This window comes from Microtus pennsylvanicus, chromosome 11, assembly GCF_037038515.1.
Source record: "Microtus pennsylvanicus isolate mMicPen1 chromosome 11, mMicPen1.hap1, whole genome shotgun sequence".
Taxonomy (NCBI): domain Eukaryota; kingdom Metazoa; phylum Chordata; class Mammalia; order Rodentia; family Cricetidae; genus Microtus; species Microtus pennsylvanicus.
Window position 1 is genome coordinate 37,045,548 of NC_134589.1, and position 20,922 is coordinate 37,066,469.

General features: G+C 39.6%; 1 protein-coding gene across 1 annotated transcript in view; it reads left to right on the forward strand.

The window, feature by feature from the left end:
* Aatf (apoptosis antagonizing transcription factor) overlaps positions 1-20,922 on the forward strand; it is a 111,282-nt gene that overhangs the window by 2,260 nt on the left and 88,100 nt on the right. The window contains exons 3-4 of the mRNA XM_075991270.1: positions 2,998-3,426; positions 3,844-3,981. Of these exons, the coding sequence (XP_075847385.1) occupies positions 2,998-3,426; positions 3,844-3,981 (567 nt within the window). The remainder of the gene's footprint in view (positions 1-2,997; positions 3,427-3,843; positions 3,982-20,922) is intronic.

Here is a 20,922-nt window from a genome sequence, read left to right on the forward strand (position 1 = left end):
TGTGAGTTTATAGTTTTAAGCAGTAGTAAGTTTCTCAAGATGGAAGAAGTCTCCAGATATGGATATTGAGAAGATGCCATATGTTTTCTTTTAGGAAGGTCATGTTGAGATTGAGTTTTCACTGTGTGTCAGCCACTGTAGTTAGCTCTTTAAGTTCTGAGAGCCTGGAACAAAGAGCCACCAAAATATTACCATAAAGTCTGGAGAGATAGTCCAGTGATTAAGAGCACTTGTTCTTTGGGGACCCAGGTTAGATTCCCAGCACCCACATGGAGACTCAGAACCATCCATGACTCCAGTTCCTCTGTAGGCACTAGAGATGCACATGGGCACATGGAGGCAAAATGCTTAGTAAAAATAGTACATCATTATCACTTGACTCTTTACAGTAGCCCGAGAAGTTGATAATTATTTATTCTCATTTTACAAATAGGAAAGTAAAGGGCTAATTGGTTAAGTAAAAGTGATACAGCTGCTAAGTAGAAGAGCCAGAATTTACATGAAAGCAGGCTGATTCTAATATCTCTGCTGTGTTGTATGGAAATTTCTTAATTTGAGAAGTGATTAAACTTAAAGAGTTCTACTGGTTTTTCACTTAACTTCTGTATTTTTAATTTTGACAGCCTATCTGAGGCTTTTTAAATTTGTGTGTTGTATTTATTTTCCCTTGAGGCAGTGTCTTGAATGGTCTGGGGTTACATGCTTTTTATTTCAGCACTTGGGAGGCAGAGGCACATGAATCTCTGAGTTCAAGACCAGTCTGGTCTTCCTAGCAAGTTCCAGCCACAGTAAGACCCTGTCTCCAAAAATCAAAAACAAGCAAACAAGAAAATTGGGACAGAGGGGCTGGAGAGACGACTCAGAGATTAAGAGCACTGGTTGTTCTAACAGAGGTCCTGAGTTCAATTCCCAGCAACCACATGGTGGTTCACAACCATCTATAATGAGATCTGGTGTCCTGGCATACATGCAGGTAGAACACTGCATACATAATAAATACATAAAACCTTAAAAAAAATTAGGACAGAGGCTTACTATGTTCCTCTGGTTAGTCTTGAACATCGTATATACTGTACTACCATATTCAGCAAGTTAAGGCTTATTTCTTGAAAGAAGTACCGAAGACTTAATGTTTTCATAAACTCTTTATTTTACTTGGTTAAAGTTTCAACTCTTTCCCATAGACAACAGGACTGGTCCTGATTTTCTGGTAATCCTCTAGGTTCATGTACCTCCACTTTCCTACTTCCTCTTGTTCAGTCTCTAGTTCTTTTCCTTACCTCCTCTCAGTTTGATGAGCTCTTTCTTATGCTTCATAAGTAAATTTATAATATCTCCACATAAATCATCTCTAATCTCTAATCTTTTTTGGAAGGTCATGTGGTTCTTTCTTTTAGGGAAGATGGGGATTGGAGTGTGGGGAGGATGAGAAAGGAACTTATTATTGTAGTATGACGCAGTATGTAGCCAAAGCTGGCCTTGAACTTGCTTTGACTCTCCTGCCTGGCTTCCAAATGCCAGGATTACAGGTGTGTGTTAGTTTGGTACCTATTCTATATACTATCTACTGATGATGTTGGAATGTAATATTGGCATGCCTTTCTAACACTCCCATAAGACAGCTTCTCTCCACAGGTATCCTAGTTTCATTTCTTTTGCTGTGATAAAAATACTTTGGCAGAAAACAATGTAGGGAAGAATTGAGTTTATTTCAGTTTACATTTCTGGATTTTAGTTCATCGTAGCAGGAACATCTCAGTGACAGGAGCTGGAAGCAGCTGGTCATATCATGTCCAGATCAAGAGCAAAGAGAGGACGAATGCATCTTTACTTGCCTGCTGTCAGCTAGTTTTCTGTTTTTCCTGTCTTACACTGTTAGAACCCTCTGCATAGGTGCTGCCTACAATGGATTAGGTCTTTCTACATTAATTAACAATCAAAATAATCTCTTTAGACATGTCTACAGATCAACCTGGTCTACATAATTCGTCATTAAAGACTTTCTTCCCAGAGCTGGACATGATGGTGCATGCTTCTTTAATACCCGCACTCAGGAAACAGAGGCAAATGAGTATCTGAGTTTGAGGTCGGCTTGTCTACCAGAAATAAATAGTGAGACGCTATACCCCTTACCAAAAAAGACTTTCTTCTCAGGTGAGCTTAGGTTGTGTCAAATTGTATCAAATTGACAGTTAAAACTAACCAGTACAATCTATCCCTTGTCAATTTAACATATAGACACTTCACTTTAAGCCATAACTTTCTACATGTTGTCCCCAAAGTCTCATATTAATACTATAAAATACAATCCAACTTCAAAAAAACCTTCAAAATCTTTAAAAGTCCAAAGTATCTTAACTCTGGTCTTCTATAATAAAATAAACAAGTTACATACTTACCAGCACAACAGCTATTAAAGCCCTCTTGTAGTCTTGATAGCTAACACATGATAGGTGTTTGATTATTTGTATGCATTTGGAATAGCTAATGATAATTATTTTTTCAGATATAGCTGTGGGAAGACTGGTCTAATTCCCAAACACCAGCTGAAATGTTTTATTTATTTGTTTTTCTGAGACAAGGTTTACTGTGTAGCCCTGGCTTGTCTAGTGCTCATTATATAAACCAAGTTAGACTTGAACTCAAGCAGTCCTCCTGCCTCAACTTCCTGGGTATTGAGATTATTTATAGTCATGAGCCACCATGGCTGGCATGAAGTTTTTTCAAAGCACTTTTTATTTTTTCCTGTAATTATATTTTTTGTGTCTGTCTTCACTAAATTTTTTTAGATTGAACTCATGTTCTGTTTGTCTTTATTTCCCCTTAGCATTTTAGAAATAGTACATATATAGTAAATGTTTGTTCAGTTGAATAGAGCAAATAACATGTTTACTTTCATAGTAGATACTACAGTTCATTAATTGAAATGAAAGATGTGGCCCTAGTATTTTTCTATAGGTAAACCCCGTTCTCCCTTTTTTTCTCTTTGTGATTTAGACAAAGAAATATCTGATGAAGAAGAATCTGAAGATGGGGATTCAGAGGGCCTGGGCCTGGAAGAATCTGAGGAGGAAGAGGAGGCGGAGGAGCTAAGTGCTACTGAGGAAGAGGATGAAGAGGATGCTGCCAATGATTTGAAGATCAGTCTGACTCAAAAGAAGGACAGAGGGCATTCTGCAGAAATGCCAGGCTTCAGTTTCCAGGGCATTAGTGATTTTGAGAAATTTACGGAAGGAATGGATGACCTTGGGAGCAGTGAGGCGGAGGAAGAAGAGAGTGGCATGGAAGAAGAAGATGTAGAGGAAAACTTAGAAGATAAGAGGGAAGAAGACAGGAACAGTGAAGATGACGGTGTGGTGATGACTTTCTCCAGTGTCAAAGTTTCTGAGGAAGTGGAGAAAGGAAGAGCTGTGAAGAATCAGATAGGTGCGTATGCTTTTGCTACTTGCTTGTTTTTTTTTAGAGTTTCTATGTTAATCTGCTTTTTGATTTTGGTTGTTCTGTTTCTCCAGTACCCCTTCTGATTAGTCTGCGACATACCTCACTTTACCCAGAAGCCTGCACCCTAGTTCTTGTTTTACTGCTTAGCAGGCTCTGCTCTAACTTTGGGGAAGATTGAAGAGGAGCATGTTCTCTCCTTTTGTCATGTATTAGGGTTTCCTCTCTCACAGCAAGTATTTCCATCAAGAGAGGGAGAGTTTATTTTCTAGAATGGAGAATGCTTCTATGGCATGAACATCATAATGCATGCTGCTTAGAGATTGGTGCTTCTTCCTCTTCCTCCTTAGTCCCCAGAAAGAATTCCTGACTAAGAGATGGCTTCTCTTTCACTTTTTTCTTCAGCGTTGTGGGACCAGCTCTTGGAAGGAAGGATCAAACTACAGAAAGCTCTGTTGACTACCAATCAGTTGCCTCAACCAAATGTCTTTCCAGTCTTCAAGGACAAAGGTGGCCCAGAATTTGCCATTGCTCTAAAAAATAGTAAGAATACTCATATCGTTTTGGGGGTATACTGAGTTGGATGTAAAAAAAAAAAAAAAAGACATTTTCATTTAGTAATACTATAATGTAGAATATTAGTTTCAATTTTTCTTTTTCATTTTGGTTTTTCGAGACAGGATTTCACTGTAGTTTTAGAGCCTGTCCTAGAACTCACTCTGTAGATCAGGCTGTCCTTGAACTCACAGAGATCCACCTACCTGCCTCTGCCTCCCTAGTGCTGGGATTAAAGGTGTGTGCCACCATCGCCTGGCTAGTTTCAATTCTTTTTTTACACTTGATCTTATTCAAAAGGCTAAATAATCGGCAGCAGCGTTATCAAATGAAGGCAACTTTGAAGTAGATCAGGTGCTTGAGCCATGTCTGTTTTCCGATATTACTTGACATTCTTCTTTGGCTTTTTGAGTTACTTCTTAAAATTTTTTATTTTTTTTTTCTTTTGAGACAGGGCTTTTCTATGTAATGCTGGGTGTCCTGGAACTTGCTCTGTAGACCATACTGGCCTTGATCTCAGAGATCTGCCTGCCTCTGCCTCCCAAGTGCTGGGATTATGGGCATGTGCAACTACTCCTAGCTGAGTTACTTCTTAAATTCTTAGGGAAAACTATTTAAAAATCTATAGGTATAAAACAACAGGGAAAGAATGAGTAATTGAACTCAGTCCTGGTAGCTTATAGGATGTCTTCCTTTGTTAGGGCGGACTTTAGAACAAGTTAAATGGTATTATTCCTATCTTTCCTTTGAGTAACAAAGAGTGAGGGAAAAAACTGACTTCTGGGGAGAGAATCATTTCACTAAGCACAAAGAATTGTAGAGTGAAAAAGAATTTAAAAGTTGCTTGGTTTCTAATTCCTTCACTCTACAGATGAGAAAACTAGAGACAGCAGTTCACCCAAAAAAGTTTGCTCATGAATAGCAAATGTAAAACTCCAGCTTTTCTTCCTCTTAAACTAGGAGTCTGTCAAATAATATTGCCTCCTATGTGTCCAGTGACACCAAAGTGCCAGGGCACAGGAAAACATGTGCCCTGGTTGCCATGGTTATTCCTAACTTGTACACTGAGATGTTGTTTCCGTTTGCATTTTCAAACTTAAAAGCTAGTGCACTACCTGCGGTCCTGGTTACTTTGGAGGCAGAGGCAGGAGTATCCCTTGTGCCTAGGGATTTAAGGGCATGCTGAGTAAGCAACTTGTCAAACGAAACAAAAACAAAAAAATTATGAAAACCAAATGTAACTGTTTTAGTTAGGGTTTCTATTGCTGTGAAGAGGCACTGTGACCACTGCAACTGTTATATGGAAAACATTTAATTGAGGAGGTTTGCTTACAGTTTCAAAGGTTCTGTCATATCAATGTGGGGAGCATGACAGCTTGTAGGCAGATGTGCTGAAATAATAGCTGAGAGAAAGTCCTACATCTTGCAGGTATCAAGAAGTCTTCTGACACACTGGGTGGTATCCTGAGCATAGGAAACCTCAAAGTCCATCCCCACAGTGACACTCTTTCTCCAACAAGGCCATACCCACTTCAGCAAAGCCACACCTCCTAATAGTGCCATTCCCTATGAGATTATGGGGATCAATTACATTCAAACTACCATAGTAACCCTTTATAGTATGGACTTAGATTTGAAAGAAAACTGAGGACATCTAGTTTGGTACTGCCTCTAAATAGGATCACTTGAAAACAATTCAAGATGTGTATGTGCAACTTCGAGAACTTCTTTTCTTTTTTTAGACTGGGTCTTACTATGTAGACCTGGCTGGCCTCACAGAAATCTATCTTCTACTTCTCCAGTGCCAGGATTAAAGACATGTACCTCCATTCCTGGCAAAAGCATTTCTTTTGTAGGAGAATATGTGGTTAGAATGATTTCCTATAGACAGTTTTTTGTTTTGTGGTCTGCCATACTCAAAGTTTGTTTTCTATGAAATCTGGGTAACCTTTTAAAAATTCTCTTAAGAATTGTATGTGTTGTGAGGTCTTCAAAAGAAGAAAGGAAACCATCTGACCTCTTCTCCTGACTTCCCTTCTTTTCCCTAAATACATGATACATTTTTTTTTTTTTTTTTTTTAGATTTTTGGGGCATGTCTTTGCTATTTTTAGTGCCCTAGTATTCTCATTTCTGAGGATGCCTTTAGATGAGACCTAACTGCTCTAGATGTCTTAATTTTTTTTTTTTTTGCCTTTTTGAGACAATTTCTCTGTGTAATATCTCTAGCTGTTCTAGAACTGACTCTGTAGACCTGGTTGGTCTTGAACTCACAGAGGTCCACCTGCCTTTGCCTTCTGAGTGCTGGGATTAAAAGCATGTGCTACCACTATCCAGCTGTTTTATTTTATTTATTTATTTTTAGCTTTTTCAAGACAGGGTTTCTCTGTAGCTTTGGAGCCTGTCCTGGAACTAGCTCTTGTAGACAAGGCTGGCCTCAAATTCATAGAGATCTGCTTGCCTCTGCCTCCCAAGTGCCGGGATTAAAGGTGTGAGCCACGACTGCCCAGCTATCCAGCTGTTTTAAACATTTTAGATTTAAGGTCTTTTTCATTTTATTACTCACTGATCTTCTTATCTGAGTCTTTATAAACACTCATTTTAAAATACAGATATTTCTGGGTTAGCATCTGTCTTTGTTAGGGTTTCTGTTGCTCATTCTCTCTCTCTCATACACACGCTCACACAAATAATACATATTTAAAAGAAATTTTCATTGAATGCTTCTGAAAGGCAATGAGGAAATCACTAGAAACCTACCTTTCCATAGCAGTCTAAAAGGACAAGGTTTATAAGTATTACACTAGACACTACTTAATTTAAGCTATATAGGGATTCTGAATACTTGTAAGAAGATTATAAAAATACTGCAGACAGTGGGGATGGTAGTTATACCAATGAGAACCATTCATATAGCTGAACATTGCCCAATGTCTTTCAATAGAAAAAGATAACTCCGGTACCTGTTATGGTGGGATGTGTGTCAGACATTGTACAATTAAGATGCTTTTTACATTGATTATGTCCTTTAATCCTCACAACCATATTATCCTTATCTTACTATGAAGTAACCTGGCCAAGACCACAGAGCTAATCAACTGCTGAGATGGTCTTAGGCAGAGTCTTAAGAGTACTTGGTTTAGCACACGAGCTTGTACTCCTAGTACTAGGGAAATGGAGGCAGGAGGATCAGAAGTTCAAGGCTATCCTTAACTGCAAAGCAAGCTGGAGGACAGCCTGGCTACATGAGACACTGTCTCAAAAAAAAAAATGCTAAAAAAGATTACCTTTAATTTGTTTTAGATTAAAAAAAGAGAGGTAGAGGCAGAAGAATTAGTTCAAGGTTATCTTCCACTACAAAGCTAGTTCAAAGCCAGGCTAGGATACATGAGACCTGTTTAAAATTAAACAAACAAACCTAAGCAGTCTAACTTTAACTAGTCTATAAAACTAAGCAGACCAGGCATGATAGTTCATGCCTTTAAGTCTAGACCTCAAGATGAATAGGCAGGTAGATCTAAGTTTGAAACCAGTCTGATCTACATAGTAAACCAGGCCAGCAAGTGTTATTCAGTGAGACTTAGTTTCAGTTTAAAATAAATAAATAAATAAATAAATAAAATAAAAATAAATGCAAAAGCAAAGTGAATAAGCATTAAAGAGAGTATATCTACTGTTTGATCTGGAATTAGTTATAAATTTGGCCTGTTTCATGCCAGTCATAATAGAGCTATAAAACTGGTTATTCAGAATAATATACTAGAAAAAATTATTATGAAAACTATCCAGATGGTGTGTATATAACACATTAAGTCATACTGTCATAAGAAGATGGAAGCAAACAAAACCTGTCTCCCTTCAGATGTGTAGAAATTCTGGTTATTAGATCCCTATCCTCTCAGAATGTAATACTAAATATCCTTCCTTCTCCCTCTTCTACCACAAACTACATTGTCAGACAAACAAACATCTGTCAGAATGACTGAAGTTCACTAGGAGGAGGTAATTGGTTAAATGTAAAAGATTAGAACGATCAGAAGTGTTATAAAGCAGAATTAAAGTAATATTCAAGTGACTAAAGAAATTAAATATGTGATGCTGTGGTGTTCAAAAGAAAATGGTCCCCAAAGAGAGTGGCACTATTAGGAGGTGTGGTATTGCTGGAGGAAGTGTGTCTCACTGTAGGGGCGGGCTTAAGTTTCCCTCAGTATGACTTTCTGTAGACTTCTCTTTGCCTGCAAGTTGTAGAACTCTCAGCAATTCCTTCAGCACCACATCTACCTTAATGCTGACATGCTCTCTGCCGTGATGATAATGGAGTGAACCTGAATCTGTAAGTTGCCACCTCAATGAATGTTTTCTTTTATATAAGAGTGGTACATGGTCATGATATTTCTTCACAGCACAGAGAATGAGAACATGAAAGATCGAGCAAGCAATCACAAGTGCACACATTCCATAGTCCATATGTGGAGGTCAGAGAACTTTGTTCAGTAACTTGTCTCCTTCAGTACTTATGTGACTTCAGGTTATGAGACTTGCAATACAAGTACTTTTACCTGCTAAGCCATCTCACTGGTCCAATTTTGTAGTATTTTTCTTGGGCTTTGGGCTTTGGTAACACCAAATACACTGCCTACTTTTCTGATCTCTTCACAAGCTCTTTATATATATGATTTCTAATTTTTAAAATTATGTGTGTGCATTTGTGCACATGAGTGCAGGTACCTCTAGAGACCAGAAGAGGAGGGCATCAGATCTCCTGGCTGTAGTTAGAAACAGTTGTGATCCACTTTACTTGGATTCTGGGAACTGAAGTCCAGTCCTGCAGGAGTGATAAGCACTCTTTACCTTTGAGACATCTCTCCAGCTCTTTCTACCAATGTAAACAATGAATACAGGATTCTGTCCTTAGGTTGTGGGTTGTGAATGCTCAGTATGTGTTCTTGTACCATGGTTTACTCTCTTTCTGATAGCTTTTTTTTTTATTTTTTTATTTTTTGGTTTTTTGAGACAGGGTTTCTCTGTGGCTTTGGAGCCTGTCCTGGAACTAGCTCTGTAGACCAGGCTGGTCTCGAACTCACAGAGATCCGCCTGCCTCTGCCTCCCGAGTGCTGGGATTAAAGGCGTGCGCCACCACCGCCCGGCTCTGATAGCTTTTTTTAAGGATTTATTTATTTATTATGTATACAGTGTTCTGCCTTCATATGACTGCAGGCAAGAAGAGGGCACCAGATCTCATTATAGATGGTTGCTGGGAATCCAACTCAGGACCTCTGGAAAAACAGTCTGTGCTCTTAACTTCTGATCTCTCCAGCCCTCCTCCCCCATAACTTTTAAAACAATAGACTTGTAACTATATTCTAGCACTGTAGACCCCTGAGAACCAAGTCTTTGTATGTTCTGCACTTCAAAATCTACCTTTCAGAAATGTAGTATTTCCTTGACTTTTCTAGTACCTGCACTTAGTCTCCAGGTGTTTTGCTGTTGCATGTTGGCAATTATATCTCTTGAACCATGAAGTGACTTCCTAATGTCTGTGTAGATTAAGATTAAGCATAGAATAACCTTAACAAAATTAAGGGATTTATTTATTTATTTACAGAAAGCTACTTCTGCCGGGCGATGGGCGATGGTGGCGCACGCCTTTAATCCCAGCACTCGGGAGGCAGAGGCAGGCGGATCTCTGTGAGTTCGAGACCAGCCTGGTCTACAAGAGCTAGTCCCAGGACAGGCTCCAAAGCGCCACAGAGAAACCCTGTCTCGAAAAACCAAAAAACCAAAAAAAAAAAAAAAAAAAAAAAAAAAGAAAGCTACTTCTCCAAAGATAGTTAGCTTTCTCCCTCTGACTTTGATTTAACAAGTTTTACAACATCAGGAATTAGGCCTTTTATGTTGGTGATAACGATATGCAAGGAAGAAGGCAGATTATTTAAGAACATGCCAGATGAATTTACAAACTACATTATGTACATAGCCTATGTTAAAGTAGGAAGGTGAGCACAGTGGGAGCTGGGATTAAAGGTGTGCACCACCACTGCCTGGAATTCATGCCAGTCTTACTACATCTATCTTTATATTGACAACTTATTTCTTCTGGACTACTGTGAAGTAAATGATGTCCTTTCATTTTTTTAATACATATTTCAGTGTGCATTCATAAAAGATAAAGGATTTAAATTTTTTTTTAAAGATTTATTCATTTTATGTGTGAGTGTTTTGCCTGCATGTATTTATATGTACCTCATGCATACTTGTTGCCTTTGAGGCAGGAAGAAGGCATTGGATCTATTGGAACTGGAGTTGAATTAGGTTGTGAGCCACCATGTGGGTGCTGGGAATCAAACATAGGCCATCTGCAAAAGTATCATATGCACTTAACCACTGAACTGTCTCTCCAGCCCTAAAATCTTGTTACTAGTTGCATGCGGCCCCCACCTTTAATGCCAGTGGATCTCTGAGTTGCAGGTCAGTCTGGTCTACATAGCAAGTTCCAAGGCAGTCAGGCCTATATAGTGAGATACTGTCTCAGAAAACCAATATTGTAACCATTATTCCACTTAAAAATATTAACAAGTTTGTTAACCGTGCTAGGAAATGAACCCAGGGCCTTGTGCATGCTAACAAATGTTCTGCCACTGAGCTTTACCATAGCTGGGCATTTAATTTTTAACAAGAATGACTGACTTGGACAGATGGGAGAATTGAGAGCATTTTTATAACAGGTACTCTGTTGTCTTCCCAGAGTTTGCTATACAGCTTTAAATGAAGTGATTATAGGAAAGCTAAACTTTAACCAAAGTAAGCTGACCTTTTAGTTAAATGCATGTTATTAATGTGTTTAATGAGATGCATTACAAACTGCAGCAAGCACCATGTTTCATTACAGGTCTAAAATGCAATATCATTAAAGACCTTTAATAGAAACAATGGTTGACATTTTGATATTTCCCATAAGCAAAACACCAGGAATACATATAACATAATGTAAATGTAGAGGAACTGTTAAAATTTTGACTTGCTTAAGAATTTAAAAGCAAATTCTACTATTAGTAAAGTATATTTTCTTATTCCCCTCTTTATCGTTCTGTGGCCCTTTTCCAAGACCCGCAATAATTTTGACTTGAATAGATTTTTCTTTGTTTCATTTTGCTTTTTGATATGGGCTCTTACTAGTAGCCCTTGCTGTCTTGCAACTGGCTATGCAGACTGGTTTGGCCTTAAACTCAAAAAGATATGCCTGCTTCTGCCTCCTGAGTGCTAGGATTAAAGGCAAGCACCAAAATGTCCTGCTGAATAGACTGTTTTATTGTTATTGTTTTTAATTTAAATGCCCTTTTGAAATTTTATTTATTTATTTTTGTTTTTCGAGACAGAGTTTCTCTGTGTAGCTCTGGCTTTCCTGGAACTAGCTCTGTAGACTAGGCTGGCCTCGAACTTACAGAGATCCATTTGCCTCTGCCTCCAAAGTCCTGGGATTAAAGGCCATGTGCCACCACCTCCTGGTTGAAGTTTTATTCTTATTACATATACTTCTTTTATGCCTGAGTATGCAGGTGTACCCTGTGTGTGTAATGCCCACAGAGGTCAGAAGAGGATGTTGGATCCCTTGGAACTGGAGTTACAGATGGTTGTGAGCCACCATGGAAGTGCTGGGAACTGAACCCTGGTCCTCTGAAAGAGCAACAAGTGTTCTTAATGGATGAACCATGGCTGTAGCCTCATAGACTAACATATCTTATAATAATTTGACCATAGCACTTGGAGAATGGCATCTTCTTGGGGCTGAGCAGATGGCTCTGCAGGTGGAGGTACTTGGCATCTGGCCTACCAACCAGAGTTCAGTCCCTGTAGGCTATGGGAGAGAACTGATTCCCTTAAATTGTCTTCTGGCTTCTTCATGCATGCTGTGGTATACATGCATCACTCCACCAATAAATAAGTGTTAAAATTTTTTAACTAAAATAAATGAAAATTTCAAATTTTAAAAACCTTGGGTAGTCATGAAATTGTATTAAGCAATATTTTTATTGTACTTTTGGTGACTTAATTTTGGTTTTTTGAAACAGGGTTTCTCTGTGTAGTCCTGATAGCCTGGAATACCAGGCTGTCCATAGACCAGGCTGGCCTAGAACTCAGAGATCTACCTGCTTCTACCTCCCGAGTGCTGTGATTAAAGGTGTGCTTTACCACCGCCCAGCTTCTTAGCATATTTTGAACTATATGAATTCACTGTCTACTTCAAAATAAACAAAACTTGCCAGGTGTTGGTGGCATACACTTAGGAGACAGAGGCAGGCAGATCTCTGTGGGTTTGAGGCCAGCCTACTCTACATAGCTAGTTCCAGGACAGTTAGGGCTGTTACACAGAGAAACTGTGTCTCAAAAAAACAAAAAACAGAAACAAAAAATGCTTAAGGAAAGATGGCATGTGGCTCACGACTTTAATCCCTGTGCTCAGGAGGCAGAGATGATGTGGGAGTGTCATATATCAATCTGTTGATTTCATTGTAAGCAATAAAGAAACTGCTAGGCCCATTGGATAGGCCCACCCTTAGGTGGGTGGAGTAAACAGAATAGAACGCTGGGAGGAAGAGGAAGTGAGGTCAGACTCCACAGCTCTCCTCTCCGGAGCAGACGCAAGAGAGACGCCATGCTACCCGCTCCAGGGAAGACGCACGCCATGCCCCAGCTCCGACCCAGGATGGACTTAGGCTAGAATCTTCCCGGTAAGCGCACCTAGGGGCGCTACACAGATGATTAGAAATGGGCTAAATTAATATGTGAGAATTAGCCAGTAAGGGCTAGAGCTAAGGGCCAAAGCAGTGTTTAAATGAACACAGTGTCTGTGTAATTATTTTGGGGCATAAGCTAGCCGGGCAGGTGGCTTGGGTTTGGGGAACGCAATCCCGCCGCCGCCCCTTATTACTACACAGAGAGACATGCATATCTCTGAATTCCAGGCTAGCCTGGTGTACAGATTGAGTTCCAAGACAGCCAGGGCTATCTCTATAACAATAAAAATAATAAAACGAAATGCTAAGGACTAAAGTCCAATTGGCTCCACTATTTATATATTTCTTTCCTTCCTTCCTCCCTCCTTCCTTTTCTCCATCCTTCTCTCTCTTTTGTGTGTATGTGTACATGTTACATGCTCATATGAATGAATGAACATGTAGCTGGGATGTCTTTCTCAATTACTTGTCTACCTTGTTTTTGAGACAGTGTCTCTTCACTGAACCTGAACTTTCTGTTTCTAACTAGATTAGCTAGTGAGCCTGCAGAATCCACCTGTGTCTCTGTGTCTCACCCATGGCACTAGTGTTGTGTGTCTGTCTGTGTGTTGGTTGCTGTTCCTGGTCTTTACCTAGGTTTTAGGGATCCAAACTCAAGTCCTTTTGCTTTTACTGCGCTTTAGCCACTGAGTGAAGTTTTTCTTTAGACCAGAGTCTTGTTCTCACTGGTTTGGAACTTACTATAACCAGGCTGGTGATCCTGTAGCTTCTGTGTCCAGAATGCTGGGATCACCAGTGTGTACCACCATGCCCAGCTTTGGCTTTACCAGTCAGTTAAGTGTATAAAGATTCTAAGGGAGAAGACCAAGGATTAGGGACTAGGACATTTACAATAGCAGATACTTTTCCTTTTATTCCTGTCTGGTGATGGGCTTCAAACCCTTCACATTGTGTGTGTATGGCAAGCCCTCTACCACTGACTACATTTCCAGGTCTCCTCCTCTTCTTCCTCTTTCAAAGGTTTATTTATGTATTTTGTATATGTGGATGTTTTGTCTCCATGAATGTCTGCACACAGAAGATGGCATCATATCCAATGGGACTACAGTGAGCCACCATATGGTTACTGGGAAGAAAACTCAGGACCTCTGGAAATCCAGCCAGTGCTCTTAACCTCTGATCCATCTTTCTAGCCCCTCCAGCTCTCTTGCTGTTTTTTATTTTTTGTTTGTTTGAGATGGGCTTTCTCTGTGTAGTCCTGGCTCTCCTGGAACTCACTCTGTAGACCAGGCTGCTGTCCTGAAACCCACCTGCCTCTGCCTCCAAAGTGCTGGAATTAAAGGCATGTGCCATCGTTGCCTAGCTCCAGCTTTCTTAGTGGGAGATGGACGGTAACTATGTAGATGGCTTGATCAAACACTTTTGAGGCTTTGCAGTGCGAGAGTAGAATGCTCCAGATATTTTACAGCACTTGTCATCTTCTCCAAACCTGGTTAGATTAGGTGACAGGAGTCAGGTTCTTCTTGAGTTTCTTGTGTCTTTCTCGCTCTAGGTCCAAGCTTCAATTCTAGTAATAGAACTGTTGGGAAAGTGGTTCTGGCACTTCTGGATACTTTGCATGGACATTTTCTCTTTCTTTTCTTTTTTTTTCTTTTCTTCTCATTTTCCCTTTTCTGAGACAGGTTTTCTCTTTAGCCTTGGCTGTCTTGGACCTTGCTCTGTAGATCATCTAGCCTCAAACTCAGAGGTTCACCTGCCTCTGCCTCCTGAGTTCTGGGATTAAAGGCATGTACCACCATGCCCAGCCTACCTAGATTATTTTCAAATGATGCAAGATTCACAAGGGACAAGAAAATTGGGACTGTAATTGTTTGTAATCTTCCTGTCTAGCTGTATCATAAATCCGGATTTATGAGATTTGCATTTGCCAAAAAATTGGCAGAAGGGTTGGCAAGGACCGTGGAGCTCTGTCGCTAGTCAGTAGGTGAGCTGTCTCTACTGCTAATACAGCCTACCATTGTGAAGTTGATGGCCTGCTTCTGAACTGCTTCTTGGGCTGCAGTGGTGGCAAGCCCCAGAGGCACCTGCTGAGTGCATAGCTATGGATGGTGGTTCCTCCATGCTGGGGCCACTGTCCGTATAGTTTTGCCCTCAAAAAACAAACCTGTTTTTGTTTTGCTTTTAATGTTAGAGGCTGAAGAGATGGCACTTGCTGCTCTTGCAGAGGACCTGGATTCAGTTCCTAGCACCTACATTGTGGCTCACAAACCATCTGTAGCTCTAGTTTCAGAGGATCTGATGCCTTCTTACAATTTAGGGTTGGTAGCTACATGTGTTTCAAATAAGCATAATATGAAAAAAGAATGTAAAAATGCTGTATTTTCACCAGGCATGATGGTACTTACTTTAAATCTTGGCACTTGGCAGGCAGACAGGTGGATCTTTAGGTTGGTAAATTACATGCTTAACATGCTCAAAGCCTGTGTTCAATCTTTAGCACCACAGAACAACAAAAAAGTCACAAGTAGCTAGAGATGCCTTTTGGTTTGTTCAAGGTCTCTCTGGAAATGTAATTGCTGAGACAAAGGAATTGTACTTTGTTTTCTTTTTTTAGCTTTTTGGGTTATATTGCCATGCTGTTCCTTAGAGGAATTATAACAATTTAAATTCTTGTCTGTAACATTCCTTTTCCTGCACTCTTGCCACCACAGGGCATTATTGATCTTTTATATTTCCTCAACTGTGGGTGGGAAATGAAAGCAATCATTTCTGAATAACTTTTCATTTGATATTTATATAATACCTGTTGACTTGGTTTTGCAGTGTAAGCTCTGTGTGGTTTGTTCTTTGAGAAGGGTTTCTGTGTAGGAATATTGGTCCCTATAAATGCCTACTTACTTTGTCCAACCTGGTTCACCGGGTATTTATGTTATAAAGAAACTAAGGTGGGTCACAGAGCAAGAACTTTCCAATATAAGAATGTGGTGGAACTCTGTCCCCTGCTTCTCATGTGTATGTGTGTGTGTGTTTCTGTTTCTTGAGATCAAACCTTAGGGATTGGCACATGTTAGTGAGTATAGCTCCTGCCCCCAATGTGGTGGTGTTAGTTTCTTATTCCTTGATTCTATGTGTCCTTAAAAGATGAGCTTCAGTATAATCACAAAGCAATAAAAACTAACAGCAGCTTAAAAAGTGCTAAAACCAAGCTGGTCAGACAATTCATTTCCATGGCAGAAGGAATTTTTCATTTGGAAAGAGGGTTAATATCTAGCCCTGGCTAGCCAGGAACTTTAACCTCTGCCTCTGAGTGATTAAAGCCTTGTAAGAAACAGAGTCTCGCTAAGTAGCCCAGGCTGGCCTTGAGCTCATTGTGAAATTAGGGGTGACTTTGAATTTGTAATCCTGTTTTAGCCTTCTTGACTGCTGGGAGTATGTGTCTGTGCCACCACACCTAGTTTAGTAACATTTTATCCGCAAGACTGGGGAGAAAAGTCAGTGGTAGAGTGCTCGTGTAGTATACACAAAGCTATGATTTCAATCTCTAGCACTATTAAATAAAAATAAAATAGAAATAGTGAGGCATGGGGTAGGTCCTCATATATTGCTAGTGTTTCACAGTGGGGTTACTCCTTCACAGTATTAATAGTGAAGTATAGACCATTGTATGTTGGAGCCTCGTGATAAGTATATTTAACTATATATGTATATTTAGCTAGCTCGATTGACTGTATATGCCTGGAGGCATGCGTGTGGAGGAGAGACAGAGACAGGCAGACAGATTCCAGTAAGCTTCTCATAATCTGGATTTAATGTGTAAAGTAACAACAAGGCTTTTTTTTTTTTTTTGGTATAACATCATCCCTAAATGTTCTCGGGGTAAAAAACAGGCTATATTGTACTTTCTGAGAGGCAACACACGATGTATTCGGTGGTGTTCAGGAATTTCTGAGTCATTTTGTCAGAGCTTTGGTTTGCATTATGGTTAGACTTTAAGACCTCACTGTTGTCTCGGATGCTGCTCTACTTTATTATAGTTGTTTTTATGACTTAAAGCTTATTCTTAAACTGCATTATTAAAGTCATGCATGAATATGATAAATAGTGCAGAAGGACTCAGGAAAACAGTATTCCTTTGCTTACATTCTTATTCTGTGCTCATGGTAGAGCGTGTTGGGCAAATACTCTACCACTGTGCTAATCTTAAGATCCCTCACTCTCTGTTTGTTTAATTTTTCATTTGTTTGTATACATGTGTGCTTTGTGCTTCTCTCCCTGATTACCTCCGTCCCCACCTCCACCCCCAAATTTAGGGATGCTAGCCAAAGTACTCTACTGCTGAGCCATTTTATACTTTTTTACTTATTTACTCTCTGATGTGAAGGACGAGAATATTACTGACAGGTTGACTAGGATTGGGATTGAGAATTGACTCTTAATTTTAAGAGCATGGTGGTCATCTGTGACCTTGATAAACAGATTCAGTAGAGTGATAGGATTATACACTTGACTGGAATGAATCCAAGAGAGAATAGGGGAAAAGAATTTTGAGGCAGCATAGAAAACTTTTAACGGATGCCGATTTAAAAGGACAGAGAAATGAGACATAAGAGAGAGGATGTAGCCAAGAGAAGAGAGGTTTTGAAGGTGGGAGCAATGTTTCCATATTGATAATGACTCAGTGGATGGGAATTGGGCATGTAGAAGAGGCAGGCGGATCTCTGTGAGTTCGAGGCCAGCCTGGTCTACAAGAGCTAGTTCCAGGACAGCCTCCAAAACCACAGAGAAACCCTGTCTCAAAAAAAAAAAAAAAGAGGAAATCTGTATAGCATTTTGCTCAAGTAGTAAACAGAGTTGAGGTTGTGCATAAGTGGCCTTAGAAAGATGTATGTACAGATTAAGTGGGACACGAGCAGAGTGGTAGACGTAAGTGGAAAGGAGCCTGTAAAAACTATCTTGGTTCATTCACTTTTTTTTTTTAATAGAGACAGCAAGGTCACCGATTGTGAATGTGGAATATGAGGAGATAGTAGAAAAATCTCTGATGATATTAAATAGTTGTCCCACTAAAATTTTGCTTTGTCCTCTGTTCATGTAACCAGGACCTCAGTGCTTTATGCATATGTTAACTGTAAGAGTTGAAAATGAGCAGACTACATTCTAGTGTCATTATCATCACATTAACAATATCAAGACAGGGAAGAATTAGAAAATAATTTTTCTTTGTGTGTGTTTATCCTTGAATGTGTAGGGGCCAGGTTAATGTCAGGATGTCTTCCTCAGTTGCTTTTCTGTTTTTTCAACTAGACTGCATGTTGAGCTTCCAGAATTCACCTTTCTCTGCCTCCCAGTGCTTAGTCACAAATGTGTGCTGTGGTCCTGGGCATCTGGGTTTGTTCTCATGCTTGTTGTACAAGCACTTTATCCACCAAGTCATTTCCCCAGCCCCTTCATTTTAGACTGCATGTTGAGCTTCCAGAATTCACCTTTCTCTGCCTCCCAGTGCTTAGTCACAAATGTGTGCTGTGGTCCTGGGCATCTGGGTTTGTTCTCATGCTTGTTGTACAAGCACTTTATCCACCAAGTCATTTCCCCAGCCCCTTCATTTTATTGAAAGTAATTTTTTAAAAAATATTTATGTATATGAGTGTTTTGACTGTGAGTTTGTCTTTGTACTACATGCATGCCTGGTACCTGTAGGGGTCAGAAGAGGGTGTTAGATCCTCTGGATGTAAGCCACTATGTGGGTGCAGAGAATTTAACTTAGGTCTTCTGGAAGAGCAACCAGAGTCTTTACCAGCTTTTCTCCAACCTCTTTTTAAAAGATTTGTTGACAGGAAGTTTCTGTCCCACCTGGTCCTGCAGTCATTCAGTCCCAAAGAAATACACACAGAGGTCTACGCATTAATTATAGAATGATTAGCCTAGTAGCTCAGGCTTCTTATTAACTCTTATAACTTCCATTGGCTCTTAATTCTTGTCTGTGTTAGCCATGTGGGTTGGTACCTTTTTCGGTGAGGTAGTCACATCTTGCTTGCTCTGTGTCTGGCTTCCTCTCTGTCTGGGTCACAACTGCAGACTGACTATTTCCTCTCCCAGAATTCTCCTGTTCTCATTGCTCCACCTCTACTTCCTCCCTGGTTGCCCCGCCTCTACTTCCTGCCTGGCTACTGGCCAATCAACATTTTATTAAAATACAATTGACAGGATACATACCATTGTCCCACAGCAAAGATTTGTTAATTTTATGTGTGAGTGCTTGCATGTGTGTTTGTGCACCATGTGTGCCTGGTACCTGTGAGACCAGAAGAGGGTACCTGATCCCTGTTACTGCAGTTATAGTGGTTGTAAGATGCCTGATGTAGTTGCTGGGAGTTAAATGATGGGAGCCCACAATGATATATTTTTATTGATTATGGACATATTTCTAGGTTGAAATTACATTCTAGGCATGAAAGTATTGGCCTTTTTTATCAATTTTTCTTTTGCTATTGTAACAAGTTATCAAAAGTATGGCAACTTAACAGAACAGACTTCTTGTCTTACTGCTCTGGAGGTCAATAAAGGTGTTGGCACAGTGATGTTTCAGCTTTCATTGGCTGCCTCTGTGCATGGGGTCACATTTTTCTTTTGTTATCAGAACTATCAGGTCCATACCTCCAACTTCTTTTTTGACTTACATAGTCCAATTATATTATTGTCTCCATTCCTCCCTCTTATAAGGACTACTTGTCACCTTAGGATCTCAGGTTAATCTAAGATCAATTTTTCATCTCACGTCTTTCACATATCTGCAGATTCCTTCTCACCATGTAAGATAGTAATATTTGGAGATTCTGACAAGCTTAGGAATGGTTAGTCAGCCAACTTTAGTATTCCAAGTATACCCTACTATCTTCTCACACCCACAGGTTTTCAATAAGAAGGTGGTTGCTGCTTTATCTCATTGCCCTGAGATAGTCTTGGTGTTCTGTGTGAACAGCAGTGTTGAGCTTTATACTGAGTCCTTTCACTATGAAGATCAGAGTCCAGTTTAGGAAAATCATTTAGTGTGTCTTTGCTAATTGCCTTCATTCCATCTGACTAAACTGTCACGTGTCAGACGTGTCCTTTAACATTTGCCTGCATTTGCTGACTTTTTCTCTCTATGTTCTGGAAGATTGCTGAATTAGAAAGTTATTTGGTTTTTGTGGTTCTGGGTGGAGCCCAGGGCCTTGTATGTACTAGTCAGGTGCTCTGCCACTGAGCCGTGTCTCCAGTCCCTCTGGTTCTTTTTTATTTTGCCTTTTAATTATATTTTGAATCTCTGAAAGGCCATTTATTTTCTGAATGCTCTTTCCCTATATAATTAATTTACTTATAGTGTATTATGGACATTTAAAGCTCTCTTTTGTTTTATAGTAATTTTAGCTCCTAGAATTTTTTCCCTTTCAATTTTTATCCAAGTCATGTATGAATTAAGAGAGAGTGGTCATTCTGTAGAATTTGTCGTGGAAATCATTTGTCTGCTGTGTGTACGATTTTTGCTATAAATCACTACCCTGCAACATCAATTACAATTTTTAATAATTTGAATAAACCTTTTATAAGTATATAGATTTTTTCTCTAGTTACCATACTTATACTTGATTTCTTTAGTTTAAGCATTGTCTGTGGACTCTCAAATGTCAAAGTGAAGATTTAGTTCTTGCTCCTGTTGCACTCACATATAGTTTGTGCTCATGCTGTTTAGCTGCCCCTTTCTGATTATTATAATTAGTTAAATCAATATTCAATGTTCAACTTATCATGCCGGTGAAAGAACTCTTCACAGCTGATGTTTTAATAATTGTATATGTAAAGTATACATCTGTGATTATTTTTTCTTTCCTACATATTCTGCTGTTTTCTAGAGTTAGTGGTTACATCCATCCATTCATATAGACAGGGTGTCTGTCCGCCCACTCACCTGCCCGCCCATACATCCATGGTCTTATTCTAAAGTCCAGGCTGGCCTGGAACTCACCTTGTAGGTCATTCTGACCTCAAAATTCTAACAGCTCTCCAGCTTCCAAGCTCTGTGATTACAAGAAGTCACCACATCTGGTGTAGTTTTCCGTGTTGTAACTCAGTCCTCAACTTTATTTAGTTGTCTGGATTTCCTTCAATATTTTACCTGAAAGTCAGGCCTGGTGGTTATACCTGTGTCCCAGCATCCCA